The sequence below is a fragment of the Daphnia pulex genome, chromosome 8 (assembly GCF_021134715.1).
Source record: "Daphnia pulex isolate KAP4 chromosome 8, ASM2113471v1".
In the NCBI taxonomy this organism is placed as follows: Eukaryota; Metazoa; Arthropoda; class Branchiopoda; order Diplostraca; family Daphniidae; genus Daphnia; species Daphnia pulex.
In genome coordinates, this window is record NC_060024.1 from 8294667 (window position 1) to 8309716 (window position 15050).

Below are 15050 nucleotides of genomic sequence, written 5' to 3' on the forward strand. Positions count from 1 at the left end.
ATAGCCTAATGCGTCCTCAAAAACATATAAAAAATTTAGAGAAGTGTTATTTTTGGTTTTCGAGAAATTTGCATTGCCCTTGGACACGATAACATAATTTTTTTTTAAATGCGCATGGTTAAAGAGTTATCTAAAACATTATTGCGAACTAAATTTTAAAAAAGCGGGAAGAGAAAAAAATAAAACCTGGTATTTATCGGTGTTTTTAATTTTTTTTCCAAATCAGTGAAAACTCAATTTTACTTATTTTCATATTATTGATTATTGGGTTCGACTTTATGCTCGGTCAGTCGGTCTTTACCCAAATTCAACTCATTAACGACATCTTTGAGTTTGCTGTAGCCCCGAGCAGAATCTTTCCTATGTATTTTGTAAAAAAAAGCATTTTTCAAATGGATTTACTGTTAGAAATCAATTTTGAAAATATAAAAGAGACACGTTCATTCTGCACTTGTTTACACCTTTTTACAATAAAATAACTATATAAATGTTCATTAAAAATACTTTACAAAATCCCATCAATGTTAGCAAGCCAAGTAATATGTGGAAGTTGTAGCATACATTGGATACAGGTACAACCGAGTCCATAAATATCTACCCCCAAAAAAGGCGCGAAAACTAATAGTATAATAGCATAACAATAGAATATGTAGTTTCGCTCCTTCTTGGTGGGGTAGATATTTATGGACTCGGGTGTACATCCTATTGATTACACCGATGATGTTTACGATTTATGAGGGTAAAGAAACGATTACCGCCTTGTTATTACCACACCTTGCTTTTCCCAAATTTTCTTTCCCCCTTAACTAATGCCCCCGATTAATGATTGATAATTGCCCTTTAAACAATTTGAAAAGTTCCATGTGGAATTTAATAACGAATTCCAATAAAATTGACATGTTATCTCAGTAAGAATACACATCATTTCATTGAAGTAATCCAATAGCTGTTTCAATCACATTTCAATCACACTCACACCGAAACCCTTTATATACTTTGCCGAAGCTCAAACCATGATGAGTAAAATTCAAATTTTGCCGTCTCGTTTTCATACGTTAGTTAGCCGATTTTCGTCTTTATTTTTTAGTGAACATTATCCTCTTGGCCTTGGCTATGAAGTTCATTTATTAAAAAAGTCGTTTTCGCTTCAAAACTATCGTAAATTTTAAAAATTAACAAATTTCCGGCTTGCTTTGCGTTTATTTCTTCCGTAGCTCGATTAGTGGTTCAGCCTGGGTTCAGCCTTGAACGCGTCTCCCCTCTACCGATGCAAATACAAGTGCTCGAGTTTCCACACTTTTAAAAAATGAAAAACCTTACTAACTTAGTGGTTCACCGCTGCTGTGAGATGAAAGGAGAATTGAGTAGTAGGAGAATTTTTTTTCAAGTATTTTTCACCACTATGATTACCATTAAACTTTCCAAAATTAAATCATGTTATTCACATTAAGCGAGGGGTTGGCATTGGCAACTCACAACTTGGGTGTACGAAGATTCGGGATTCTAGAGAGATTCTAGAGATTCTATAAGATTTTACAAGATTCTGTGAGAGGAGAGATAGGGAGATTCTGGCCAGGGCGGACCAAGGTGTACGAAGATTCTGGGAGTTGCCAACCCCCCGACATTAAGACAAACGCTAAAATGAACGGTTTCTCAGTAGTGAAAATATCAATTTATTTACTATTTTACCAAACGCAATGGTTCTTGGATAAGAAAATTCTTCTCGGGAGACATAATAAGAAAAAAAAGTAGTTATTCGGTATAATCGATAAAAAAACGAATGTAAAGAAAAAAACATTACAAAATTTTACAAAAAATTGCTTTTTTTTGGTGAAAAGCAATACAAAAAAACTCGGTTTTTGTTTAGAAAACTCAAATACTTCGTTGACTAGTTCATTTTGTATAAAGACAAACCATAAAATCAAACCCGGTAGTAAGTTTGCATAAACATGAAAATAATTTAAAAAAAAAAAAGAATAAGAGCTGGACGTTCCACTTAACAAGGCCCAGAAAACAGTTTTGAGTTTGATGATCTCTTCTCGAAAATAAACGCTGGACCACCCACGTAACGCTGGACCAGGACAACAGAACTTAACAAGTCATCTGGGTACGGAGAACAAACAACAACGTCTGTTTTTAAGTCAAAGATTTGAATTTATTGGCCTACTAGCACGAACAACAACCACACATTCACACAAAAAAGAAGGGAAAAAATTCTAACAAAAAATCTGTTGTGCTTTGAATGAACATTCTTTCACACGTCATATATTGATTGTGCGATCTGACGTATTTTACTGAGCTCTTCTCGGTTTGACTCTTTTCTTCACAACAGAGTTGCCCTCGTCCATGAGAGCGAGCTCCTGCTCGCTAAAGACGGGATTGTTGGGATGACCCGACGAAACTGGCACTCCAGACATACCGGAACCAAAGGCGAATCCACCTCGGCTGGGTTTCAGGGCGTTATTCACCATGGCCAAAGCTCGATTGAGAAGCGGGCCGAGTGATTCGCGATAGTAGACGGCCAGGCCAACAAGCAAAGCCACCAGGACGCCTCGGATGGACACTTGAGTTGTTTCGGAGGCATCGACCGTCTTCCTCCTCGGATGGAAGCGGAGAGAAAGGTGCTGAACGGAAGTATTTGCAGTAAACGAGAGCTCAGGGATTTGGTAGTCGTAATTGTGACGGCCTAAATTGGATTCCAGCTGGATGAAGTATTTACGACCATCCATGGGCAAGACGGGCAAAATGACGAGAGGCGAGTTGTCCAGCTTGAGACTTTGCAGAACCACTCCTGGTTGATCTTCACGAAACAAATTCAACTTGATCGTCCTTAAATGCTCCGGTTCGAGTACGTCCACCGTGATCATGACATCCGCCTGGTTGACGGCCTTGATAACGGAAAAGCGCAGACCGGACAAATCGTTGTTTTCTACTTTAATGCTTGTGCTCAGAGGCAATGTGCGTTCCACGTTTTTGTTGAAACCGTTGCCAGTCTTCATCCGTACGGTATACTCGCACTGCATAAAAGAGCAAAAGAATTTTAAAATTAAAATTAATTGATATGGTTCAAGACAAGAATACTTATAACAAAATGGACTTACACCAGGCAGCAGACCGCGGATACGGAACTGTCCATTTGCTTCGGTCGTCGCATCTTCCTGATACTCGGCGCAATGAGACGGACCCGTTCCAACTGCTTCCACACTCACGGAGCCTTCCGGTTCTCCATTGAGAGCTGTCACGGATCCAAAACAGCTGAAAGCTACCCTCTCTCCACTATGAATAAAGAAGAAAGAATTAATTAAGAAAATTAGAAGCGTATAATTCAAACATAAATTCACTTACTTGATTTGCAATTCGACGGTGGCACCATCTTCGATTTCAATCAGTTTTGAGCTCGGTTCGAATCGGTACTCTTTTAACACCGGCTTGATGAAGTACTCACCCGGGTTTAGGCTGCTCAATGTAACTCGCCCGTCAGATCCAGTTTGACTATTCTGTCTGTAACCAACTCCACCTGCAGCCGCCACCAGAACGGAAGGTAATGGTTGGCCGGTAGCGCGATCTAGTACCAAGACGGAGATTTCTGCCAGCTTCTCTGCGATAAAGTCACCAAATGCCTTATCTGGACGGACAATGTAGCCTCTTTTTTTAGCGTCAAGACTGAAAGTAGCTGCCAGGTCCAGAATCGGATGGCCATCCAAATTGACTGGGCCGTAAATGTATTGACCGTTGCTATCTGTCTCCACAGTGACTGGTTGGGTCAACCTCCCTCCGGTGATGGTGACCTGAACTTCGCTGATTGCCGGACGTATCGAGCCGCTTACATAAAGCCCACGCTGGGCAATAATGGTTCCTGCCTTATCATCACACTCTCTGCCCACCGTCAATTGTAACGTTGCCGGGAAGAACAGGAGCGACTCAGCCGTGGCTACCACCTGAAGGGTCTCCCCGGTGGGTGCATTAAAGACAAAACGATGTTCGTATTCGTTCTCCGATGGCTTTTCCACCGACTCCAGCATCAAAGAAGCTGCTTCCCCATTTGGTGAAGTGGCCGTCACTCGTAGGTCAGTCACTTCGTGATCAGAACGGACGACGATACCAACTCGATGGCTGACAGATTTCAAGTGCGCCAAGACCGGTTTATCAGAGCTCCATTCGATTGATGGAGGGTCGAAGACGTGGCAGCTCTTTGGAGTGAAAACATAATGGCCTGCACGAGGGAGGCAGTGTTTTGAAGTGCCCGTTTTCACAGTCAGTAGATCTTCACTCGGTTGGCCATCGAGAGTGTAAGCCAAGTCGACCTCGTGGCTGGATGAAACGGCAAAAGCAAATCCAGTTTGCTCAAAGGTCAAGTCCGAGTGATCGCCGTCGACTAATTCCACGTCAATCGTTTTAGCCTTCCAGCACCAGTCATCTTGCAAGACGGACAAACGGTATTTTCCGGGAAGTAGATGATTGAACTCAAAGAATCCCCCCGTTTCTGTCGTCGTTTCCAAGGGCTGGGCCAAACGGGTCGGTTGTGAAACGCTTGCTAATTTAACTGCCACGTTCGAGTTGGATCCGATGACGTTTACTTTGCCGTGAACCGATGCTCGGAATTGCGAAAAAGTAAAGCCGGACAAGCCTTCTCGTTCTACTTTGATTTCGTGATATGCTGGGAGAAACCTGAAAAAAGATCATTTGTACAATTTCGAAGTCAAATGAATATTTCGCTCATCAATTATGAATTACTTTAATCCAGCAGCCACTTCGGATTCTAGCGCCATCGGTTCCAATTTATAAACACCTGGTCTTAGCAATTGGCAAAAGACTCCAGTGTCATCGGTGGCGACGAGCACTGGCTCGGCGGAAGAGTCCTTAGTCGATGTTGGAATGAAAATCACTTGTCTTGCTTTACGACCGACAGCTAAATCAGTTAGCTGGATCTGTCCACAGACTCGGAAGGAGGAAGCGACAATATCTGGCAGAGATGGTGTAGTAGGACTGATTCGTACATTCAAACGATCGAAACCCAATTGATCTGTAGATTTAAAATCAAATCATTAGAGGAAAAAGCTTAACATTTGTTTTATTGTATTTCTTCACGTTTAATTCGACATACCAGACTCAGCAGTTAGGCGATACATTCCCGTCTTTATATTCTCCAAATTGTAGGATCCTCCATCGTTTGTGATCGCCACTTGCTTATCATTCAAATAAACTTTGGCACCAACAAGGCCAGAGCCACCAGAGTGCTCTAGAACGCGACCACTAACGCGGAATCCCTGGACCTAATATAAAGTTATAATTTTATTTGAAGAAACGCAAGATGAATAAAATCGATGGTGACATACTTCAAACTTTTGTGTCAAGATAAGGCGACTATCTTCAACGTCAAACTCGAACGTAGCGGGAGTGATGTCGAACCGGATGTTTTCTCCTTGGTAGAGAGGTAATATTTTGTAATGTCCAGGTTGAACAACAGGGAACTGAAATTGGCCTTTCAGATCGGATAAAGCTTGGCAAACAAGTTTCCACTCGCTGCCCTCTTCAACGGGAAAGGATACGGATGGAGCGTCCAATCCACAGTGAGAAGTGGCGTCATCGTCACGAGAAAATAGCGAAAAGATTACGTTTTGGATAGGCTCTCCTTCGCTAACGACTTGACCCTGAACTGGGTAGCCAAGAATATCCAAGCCTTCGACGATTGATTGCGAGTCGGATTTCACACTGACTTTAACTTCACTGGAACGGAGACGCCATTCGGAATGGCTAGCTTGAACTCGGTAATTGCCCGGTACGACATTTTTGAAGGAAAATTGTCCTTGTTTTTCAGATAAAATATTTTGAAGAACATTGTTAGTAGTATCATCAATTAACTGAAGAGTTACGCCTGCAGGGCCACTTGTCCTTCCATGGCTCACCACCTGAATTAGTGGTTGAATTTGGTAACAGAATAATTCAGTGACAAAAGCTTGCATGAACTACCTTGCCATTAACAGAAAATCCTTGAAATAAAAAGTTGATATCTTTTCCCTGTGAGCACCGATCTGTTTCTCTGTCAATGTTGATGGGAAAAGATGATGGTTTGAAACTCCAGCCATTTGGTGATACAACCTTTAGAATCAAACATTTTAAAGCAACAGCAAAATACACAATGTAGTGAGTTTTTAATGCATACTTTGATCACATATTCTCCCTTGTCGTAAATAGGAATAAAGTAATAGCCATTGTTTGGAGCACAATCTGTGTGATATTTCAAATTTCCTTGCTTAGTGTACCTAGAATAAATCACGGGTGATAGAAAGATTTGTTAAAATGCGTAAACAGGATGGGAATAAATATTCATTACAGCCGGATTTCGACTTTAGATAAGTCGAGTCCTACTCCTTTATCGACTTGAACGAAACCGCCACATCCCAAAAAATCTTCGTCCGCGAATGAAGAGGTAAAACAGCAGAAGAGAAAGAATATGAGTTTTACGGAATACATAGTTATGCTTTTTTTATTACAACATTTGATCTAATCAGACAGAATCAATTTAATTCTGCTCGTATTTCGATCTAACCGGAATGTTGCAGATGCAGACGAAATTGCGTGACGTTTATCATGCGGAGTTGTCAGTTCACTTAAATTTCCATTGCGGCGCTGCCCGGCGGCTGGCCCGGCGCCCGCGCCCGACCATATCAGAGAGACAGAGATATATAGCAAAGTAATAAATAATAAGAAATATTATTATTAATATTATAATAATTATCTTTATAGTACCGGATACTATAGGTCTGTAGCTCTGGCCAAATCTTAATTTTATCTACGTTGTATCAGAGCTATAGACTCCTATATAGAAAGATCCCTTGAAAGATCCTGTAACTGACGGATGTGATGATTTCGCATTGATTTTCGGTGATGCACGGCGTTGTGTTTGTGTTTTGTAGATTGTCGTATATGCTCACATTATAGCGCATAAGCGTGAAGAGTTCATCACTTGTCACTCCACAGCTAAGAACTGAATACACTTGGTCAACTTTTCATTATCCGCGAAAGGGGACCAAGTGGAGAGTTAGTTGATCCCAAGGGATCGAACACCTGACAGAAGTACTGTAAATACTTTTGTTATGACTAAATCGGATAGTTATTTGCCTTTCATTTATTTTACTATCTTCATCAGTTGTCTATACTAACAGCAGTAAAGTGCTTTGGAACATTCGGATCCGCGATTCCCGTACTCCGCGCAAGAGGGAAAACATAAGAACTATGTCAAATTGTAAGACAGAAAAGCAAGCTTATCAGCTCGCCGCGAAGGGATAGACGTAAGCCAGTTGAAAACTGTCTTAAATGAAACATTCAGGGCCTATTGTTAAGTCGGAACTATTCACAATTCACACTTTTCCTCACAGACTTTTTGGTCTTAAAACGAGATTTTTCTGACACAGTTCAATATCCTTGCAAGTTATTTACGTTTAGTTTGCTCAACTCAAATGTTCCTATTTTTACACATAAAGTTCAATAATTGAATCTAAAAATAACCACCTCTAAGTTTAATAACTGCAAAACTTAAATACAAATCAAATCTGGTTATTGCGTCATGGTTGGGACACCAATGATTGCGTCATCACGGCGATGCTATGGACATCTGATGGTTTTTAATCATGTTTAAACATCCATAAAGAATATATTTCAACAAAAAATATTCGACAAGAAAGAATTAATTTTAAACTTAACACGTTATTTTAAACTTAATACGTTAAGTAAATGACAAGCACGTTAAGAATGGAAAGTGGAATTTAAACCTAAGGTGAAAAAGTTGTAGTCGCCACCGCAAGATGTCACCAGTCGTTAAACAATTATTTAAACAGTTTTTCATTAATTACGGGAAAACTAATTAAGTAAATAAAATTATTTTTGTTCTGGTCGCACCGCATATTTTTTGTGTAATTTTTAAGACCAAATTGTCCGAAATCTGTCGTAAAACACACGAGTTATTGAGCGTTACATACACACATACATACATACATACAAAGTGACATGGGATTTTTTTTTCTGCGTATGCGATTATTAGCCCCAACTATGTCAAATTGAAACTGGCTACCAAAATTGGTAGCCAATTCCAGTAGCCAATCCTGGCCCTAGCCAATTCCAGTGGCCAATTGGCTACTAGAACTGGTAGCCAATTCCTTGAATCTATAATAACTATCTCTGCTATACCCCATTGTCTTACATGCACTAGATACATTTCCTAAGCTTTTTTGCTAGCATTTAAATAAATTCAAGTCTTGAGACCAAGGAAAAGCATCAAATTTACTATTTAAATTTTGTTTAGGGAGATTAGGAAAATAATATAATAAGTAATAAGAAAACTCTCTCCACCATGGCCCGGGCCACAGCCCTACCGTTCACGCATGTACTCAACCGAAAAAGGAAAAAAAAGTCAAACTTCAAGGAAAAAAATTCTATTTCAGCAACGTTGCATTCTCAGAAAGGGGACGAAATTTACATTTCAGTACATGAACAAGGCCAAACATTGGGAAGAGGGGGGATACGAATTTTCATTTATACATATCAACGAGTTAGAAAGTTGGCTAAACTGAACTGGCGAAACTGAACTGCTATTGGCGGATACTTCCAGGCTTGCAGGTGGCGCCTCCAGCACCAGGTAGGTCAACTTCTTCGTCGGGACGCCAAGCGGTGACTTTGAGTACTACGGAATTCAGCAAAATAGGTTCTTGATGCTGGAAGAAATGAAAAAAACAAAAAAATTAATAAAAAGTCACATTTGCAAAATAGAAACAACTTACATGTATAGCAGCAACAACTGAATCTTTTGAGTAAAATGTAATAGTGACCGAGCGGATCAATCCGGGGTTGGGGTTCTCCTCTACCTCCATCACTTTGCCGAAAAACGAAAATTTCTCCTTCACAAAAAAAAAATTAATTTTTGCAATTATCTAAATTAATTAGCAAACTACCTGAATGGTCTCGAGGGGCACACCTACTCCAATATTTTTCACATACAGACGAAGGGATGCATCGCGTTTGACAACCTCCTTAAGGGCCTTTAGCTCGTCGTCAACAACGATCTTCTGGATATTCTTGGTTCGAAGGCGCTTTTCAATCAAGGTAGAGAAGGTATATTTAGTTTTGGTTGTTTTTGTTCAAGCTTATCGGTGGATTGCTGGTTCTAGACTTGCAATATTGTGCATAACTTGCACCAATGTGAACATAAGAGTCTGCATTCAATAACGCAATAAGTCTTTGACCAGGTTGAATTTCTAAGGAACGTGGATGCAACACTTTCGCCCCACAAGATGCAAATTCCAGCATTTCCTCAAAACTAATCTGTGATAATTTCTTTGCCCCATGAATCTTTAGATTTTTGAGAATGATCTTTACTAATTACAGCAATTTTACTATCAGGAAAAATACTCCTAGTTTCTTCTTCAATTCTCTCAATTCCAGGACCACAGATAGTTAAAGAATCTTTTTCTAAACAATCTGGACAAACAATATGAATCCTATACTCTATTATTTTTTAAGATAGAAAAGCAAGCTTATCAGCTCGCCGCGAAGGGATAGTCGTAAGCCAGTTGAAAACTGTCTTAAATGACAAATTCAGGACCTATTGTTTAGTCGAACTTATTCAAAATTAACACTTTTCTTCACAGACTTTTTAGTATTAAAACGGGATTTTTCTGTCACAGTTCAATATCCTTGCAAGTTATTTACGTTTAGTTTGCTCAACTCATATGTTCCTATTTTTACAAATAAAGTTCAATAATTCAATATAAATATAACCATCTTTTAGTTTAATTACTGCAAAACACAAATGCAAATCTGGTTATTGCGTCATGGTTGGGTCATCAAAGATTGCGCCATCACGGCGATGCTATAGACATCTGGTGGTGATTTATTATGACCTAAGGTGAAAAAGTTGTAGTCACAACCGCCACATGTCACTAGTTGTAAAACAATTACTTTATCAGTTTTTCATTAATTACGGGAAAACTAATTAAGTAAATGGGATTATTTTTGTTCTGGTCGCACCGCATATTTTTTGTTTAATTTTCAAGACCAAAAAGTCTGAAATCTGTCGTAAAACGCCCGAGCTATGGAGCGTTACATACAGACATACAAAGTGACATGGCTTTTTTTTTCTGCGTATGCGATTATTAGCTTCGCCCTTCGGGCTCGCAAAGATAGAAAAGCAAGCTTATCAGCTCGCCGCGAAGGGATAGTCGTAAGCCAGTTGAAAACTATCTTAAAAGAAAAATTCAGGGCCTATTGTTAAGTTTGACTTTTTGCTAAATGCCTTCCTATAATTTTTCAGAATTTTTCTGTAAATTCTATGTTTTTTCTCTTAAATTTTAAAATTATCGTGAAATTTTGATTTGTCTGAGTCATTGTTAACAAAGGGCATGGGTCAAAACAATATTTTTATTAAAAAAAAAGTAAATCTATAATGAGACTTGAATCATGACCCTCTTCATTATCAAGCCAGCGCTATAACCAAAAATCTATTTTTCGTATTTTAATTCGATCCATTATCAAAGTAAATAAAATTATTTTTGAAAGATCCTGTAACTGACGGATGTGATGATTTCGCATTGATTTTCGGTGATGCACGGCGTTGTGTTTGTGTTTTGTAGATTGTCGTATATGCTCACATTATAGCGCATTCATCACTTGTCACTCCACAGCTAAGAACTGAATACACTTGGTCAACTTTTCATTATCCGCGAAAGGGGACCAAGTGGAGAGTTAGTTGATCCCAAGGGATCGAACACCTGACAGAAGTACTGTAAATACTTTTGTTATGACTAAATCGGATAGTTATTTGCCTTTCATTTATTTTACTATCTTCATCAGTTGTCTATACTAACAGCAGTAAAGTGCTTTGGAACATTCGGATCCGCGATTCCCGTACTCCGCGCAAGAGGGAAAACATAAGAACTATGTCAAATTGTTCACTTTTGAGGACGAGGACATACATGCAATGCTATTTTGAGCTTCCCTTTTTTTATATACATTTAAGTTAGCAACATTCGTGCATTTACGGACAGGAAATATGCTATTATTAAATGTTTGACAATGTCTCTGCTTTTCTTTACGCGACTCGTTAAAAGGAGTAGTCGGTACTCCCCGGTAGCGTAATTAATTCCACTCTCCATTTATTTACGATTTTTGCCAAATTTTTGGCCCTGTGCCTGTACACGGGATAGTCTTTCAACACGACCAAGAACTAAAAACTAACCGATTCAGCATTTACCGGCAATGAAAAGAATGACGCCGAGCTGTATAGCTGCTGACAGGATGCTGGCGTGGAACCAATATTATTGGTCGACCAGTAAAAATAACAAGTCGGAATAGAAATTAGACGAATGTGCACAAAACAATTGTTAGTTCTGTGTTACCGTAAAAAAAAAAGAAGTCGGAAATGGATGGTACTGCGAGAGCACAACAACACACGGAAGCAAGAGGAGAAGACGCATCGGTAAATAATGTTTAAGTTTTACATTTCAAACTCTGATATGGTCGGCCCAGTAGAAATAACAAGTCCGAATAGAAATTAGATGAATGCGCACCCATTAAATGTGTATTATTACTTCATCGACGAATTAGCATCACAAAATTAAAGCACTCAATTATTTCAATCAGGCAAGGATTTATAGATTTTTGGGGTCTGAATGGCAATACATAATGTCATGATGCAAAGAATAAGAGAAAGGAAATGGCTTTAAAATAAAATCAATCAAAACGTTTACTTTAATTTGAAGTAAAAAAAAAAATCAAATGGGCTCTTAAGGCTCACTGGAATGGATGGAATGCACTAATCATTCAAACATGAGAATGTCCAAAACACAAAGAATACTTGTGTTCTAGAAGAGATCTTCCAACTTACCAAACGAAGGATAAATAAATCGTTTCAAGTGATCAGCCATGCGTTCCGACTGCTCGACTACAAGACTTGGGCTGGTTAGGGCGAGATGAATGCAGAAAAACTGGAGGTAATGGGTCGTTTCGGCCTCCTCATCTTCCAGCCCTCCCTTCATTAAATTTCTGTTAATGAAACCAACAACCAAGAAAATTAGTCAATACGGAGAAGTCTAAAATAAAGTTTAACAAGATATAATGGCTCACTCGTAAAAACCGCTACCCATCAAAGCTGGATAGCCAAAAGTACCGGTTTGCATGTCCCAGTTGGATTTCCATGGCAATTTTTTGTTCTAAGTTGGAGAAAAATACATGCGAGTATAATTTACGATGATTCTCAGAGTTTGAAATGTAAAACTTGAACATTATTTACCGATGCGTCCTCTATCCAGATGGCGTGCGAATAGCACAGCTGCTTATCGTTCCACAATAAATTGTGCATACCTTCATTTAGCCATTCTAAGGAGGTATGAAAGATTTTCCACATCTACCAAAACAAGGGAGAAGGCTTTTAATTGAAAACTTTAGAGTTTAATTCTTAATGAATTGCTTTGTACGTTGTCAAAGGAGGAGTCGTGCCGTCCCAGCGGCAGAGCGGGGGAGATCATTCGATGATTTTTTCTATCGATGAGGACGAAATGCACAAGCCCGGGGTAGATTTTGAGCAGTGGGGTAAGCCTGCAGGGCTGCGATAAGGACTGCATGGGAATACTCAATTGGATGTCGTCGATCACGGCCGAAACGTGTTCAACAGCTGCAAACAGAAGGGATGGATTGAGGCAGACGATTTCAAATCCGCGGAGAATTTGGCGCGAAAATGCGGACATGGCTGATTGATTTTGGCTCTGCTCCGGTCGCCAAACCAGCAAGTCCCACCATTGATGCCGCTGATTATACTTGTAAGCCATTTTTTGCACTTGTTTCAATTGTTTCGAAATCAAGTCGCTCCTTATGGGCGTCGCGTAGAGACTTTTCAATAATGAAAAAAGGCCAGTGGCTATCTGATGCAATCCACCCTGCAAAAGAGGGAAAACAAAAATTAAAATTTTGCATTCCTTTATGTGCCATAACGTCATGGAAATCAAGATCTTTTGACAGCTAGCACTTTTTTTTCGATCTCATTGCAATACTTTCATTATTTCAATATGTATTATTCTTTCTTAATTCAAACTTTCACTGATTACGCATTACTGATAAAGGGCGTGTCTTGTCCTATTTCAAGGTATTCAGGAAACAGGCGTGCATGTATTACACAGGAATGTTATCACTAAGTATTGTTTTACATCGGCAATTCCAGTGTGAAAAGAAAGAATTTTGTTAAGGACGGCTTTCTTTAACTTTTGAAAAACAATGAATAAAAACTTGAAACGAATCTATAAAATAGGACAGGTTGTTAAATAAATGTATTCTCTGACAAACTCAATTAAGGCGAATCTAAAGAAATCAAATAATAAATAATTTAACTTAAATCTATTAACTAATCGAATTCCAATAAGAACACAACTTAACAAATTCATTACTCGTCATCAGTTTTCCTCATTTTCTTCTGCCCCAATTATTCGATGCTATGACGAATTTTCTTGAATAATTGGGATGCAAACTCAAGGATAAATTAACCTTAACATTCGAATTATTACCTCAATTAAGACGACCACATCGAGACCGTCCTCCACCCTTTGAATGTGAATTGTGTAAGGTACACACGATTCAAGGATGATGAGACTATGGCGAGTTGAAGATCTAGAATGGTCAAAGGCATTGGCAACAATAATCAGAAACAGAATCTCGTCAATCTTTAATTCTGATGTTCCCTTCCTGTAAATAATCAAATAAAGTTCATTCATTTTGTGTAAGTAAATAATCTGAAGAATTGAATGTGTTGAGATTATACCCAGAGTAAATGGCAACAATACTGGTTTCTTTTATGATGAGGATGTGAGCCCTGCTCTCTGGAATTCCTCCACGCATATTCAAATCTGAAACTGCGACTTGGAGGACTCTTAGAATGGAAGAATTTACAGCCTCACTGATGGGTTCATAATGCAGTGATTCTGTAACAATGGGCTGACTAGATTGTCTCAATCTTAAAAATGTTTCAATCAGAAGAGTGGCAAGCTCTGAGTGAGTATTCGAGTGTTTCAACCTGCACAGAAAAAAGAAACATTATTATCAACCACTCTTTTTTGTTGAATTTAATTGCCTGGCATACACTGATAATGAAGGACCGCAAACATGTTGCATGAGACTGAAGCTAACCCTAGCCAGGTGAACAGCATTTACAGATGACCTGGCTACTGTGATGAGCAGGAATCCCATTTGCTCATAAAAGGCCACGGTGGAACCGTCTTCACAGGCGATACAATCGTAAGAATTTTGAAACTCTTGATTCATGATTCTATGTGAAGTCAAGAGCGGAGAAAAGATTTGCATGAGGATCATTGATTCGGCATCTCTTCTCGATCGAATGTCATCGTCCATTACTTCCTCTCCTGGCACGGCACACATGTCCAAGGTATCCGATACGCAATGAATTCTGTTTTTGAACTCGCGGTCACTATAAACATAGAGCAAATCATCGTGATTGTCAAATAAAACGACACCAATCATTTGATAAACAAGTCAACGAGGAAAAAAACGTAAACAAAATTTCTTGACAGTTGAAAAAGGATCGTCTGCTTGATAATCGATATCTCATTTCACCATCGATTTATAAAAGTAACCGAGTTGATTTATTATTCATTCAAAAATGCCAAAGTAGTTCATTCTTAACGCGTTGACAAGCTCATTTGTTGTCAACATTTTGACGTTGTCTCAGCAGTTGCGAAACTTGATAGATTGCGCTCTTATATAGTGTGCTGTCACGTGTCAGAAATCTGCTATTATTCCGTCCCATTTTGGAATGGAGTTTTACCGGTTTCAAACAGAAATTTATTCGCTTTGACAAAAACGGTAATAATGCGCAGTGACGTGAATTCCTTTTTCACCAATTGCCCAAATCACCGTCTTCCTTGTTTGCGCACATTTGAAGGGAAAAGGGACGTGAGCGAGGATCGCCGCCGATGGAAGGCGACAGGAATCCGCCCAGAAACTCTTCCAAGGACGACACACTGTCTTGAAATGGGCGACTCCCAGTTGGAAAA

The 15050-nt window shown here is 39.2% G+C and overlaps 2 protein-coding genes across 2 annotated transcripts; both read right to left on the minus strand.

Moving 5' to 3' along the window:
* Positions 1–2133: 2133 nt before the first annotated feature.
* Positions 2134–6608, minus strand: LOC124200838 (nodal modulator 1-like). The gene is made up of 9 exons (XM_046597167.1): positions 6335–6608; positions 6164–6263; positions 5971–6099; positions 5337–5909; positions 5105–5273; positions 4735–5023; positions 3346–4668; positions 3102–3276; positions 2134–3017 (listed from the first exon to the last, which is right to left on the minus strand). Exons 1-9 carry the CDS (start codon positions 6472–6474, stop codon positions 2292–2294), a joined length of 3624 nt encoding a protein of 1207 aa, XP_046453123.1. The 5' UTR covers positions 6475–6608; the 3' UTR covers positions 2134–2291.
* A 4942-nt stretch (positions 6609–11550) lies between these two features.
* LOC124200839 lies at positions 11551–14881 on the minus strand. Its single transcript, XM_046597168.1, has 7 exons — positions 14120–14881; positions 13802–14053; positions 13548–13725; positions 12468–12926; positions 12284–12397; positions 12118–12203; positions 11551–12036 (listed from the first exon to the last, which is right to left on the minus strand). The coding sequence occupies exons 1-7, from the start codon at positions 14515–14517 to the stop codon at positions 11856–11858; spliced, it is 1668 nt and encodes a 555-aa protein (XP_046453124.1). The 5' UTR covers positions 14518–14881; the 3' UTR covers positions 11551–11855.
* Between the last annotated feature and the right edge of the window lie 169 nt (positions 14882–15050).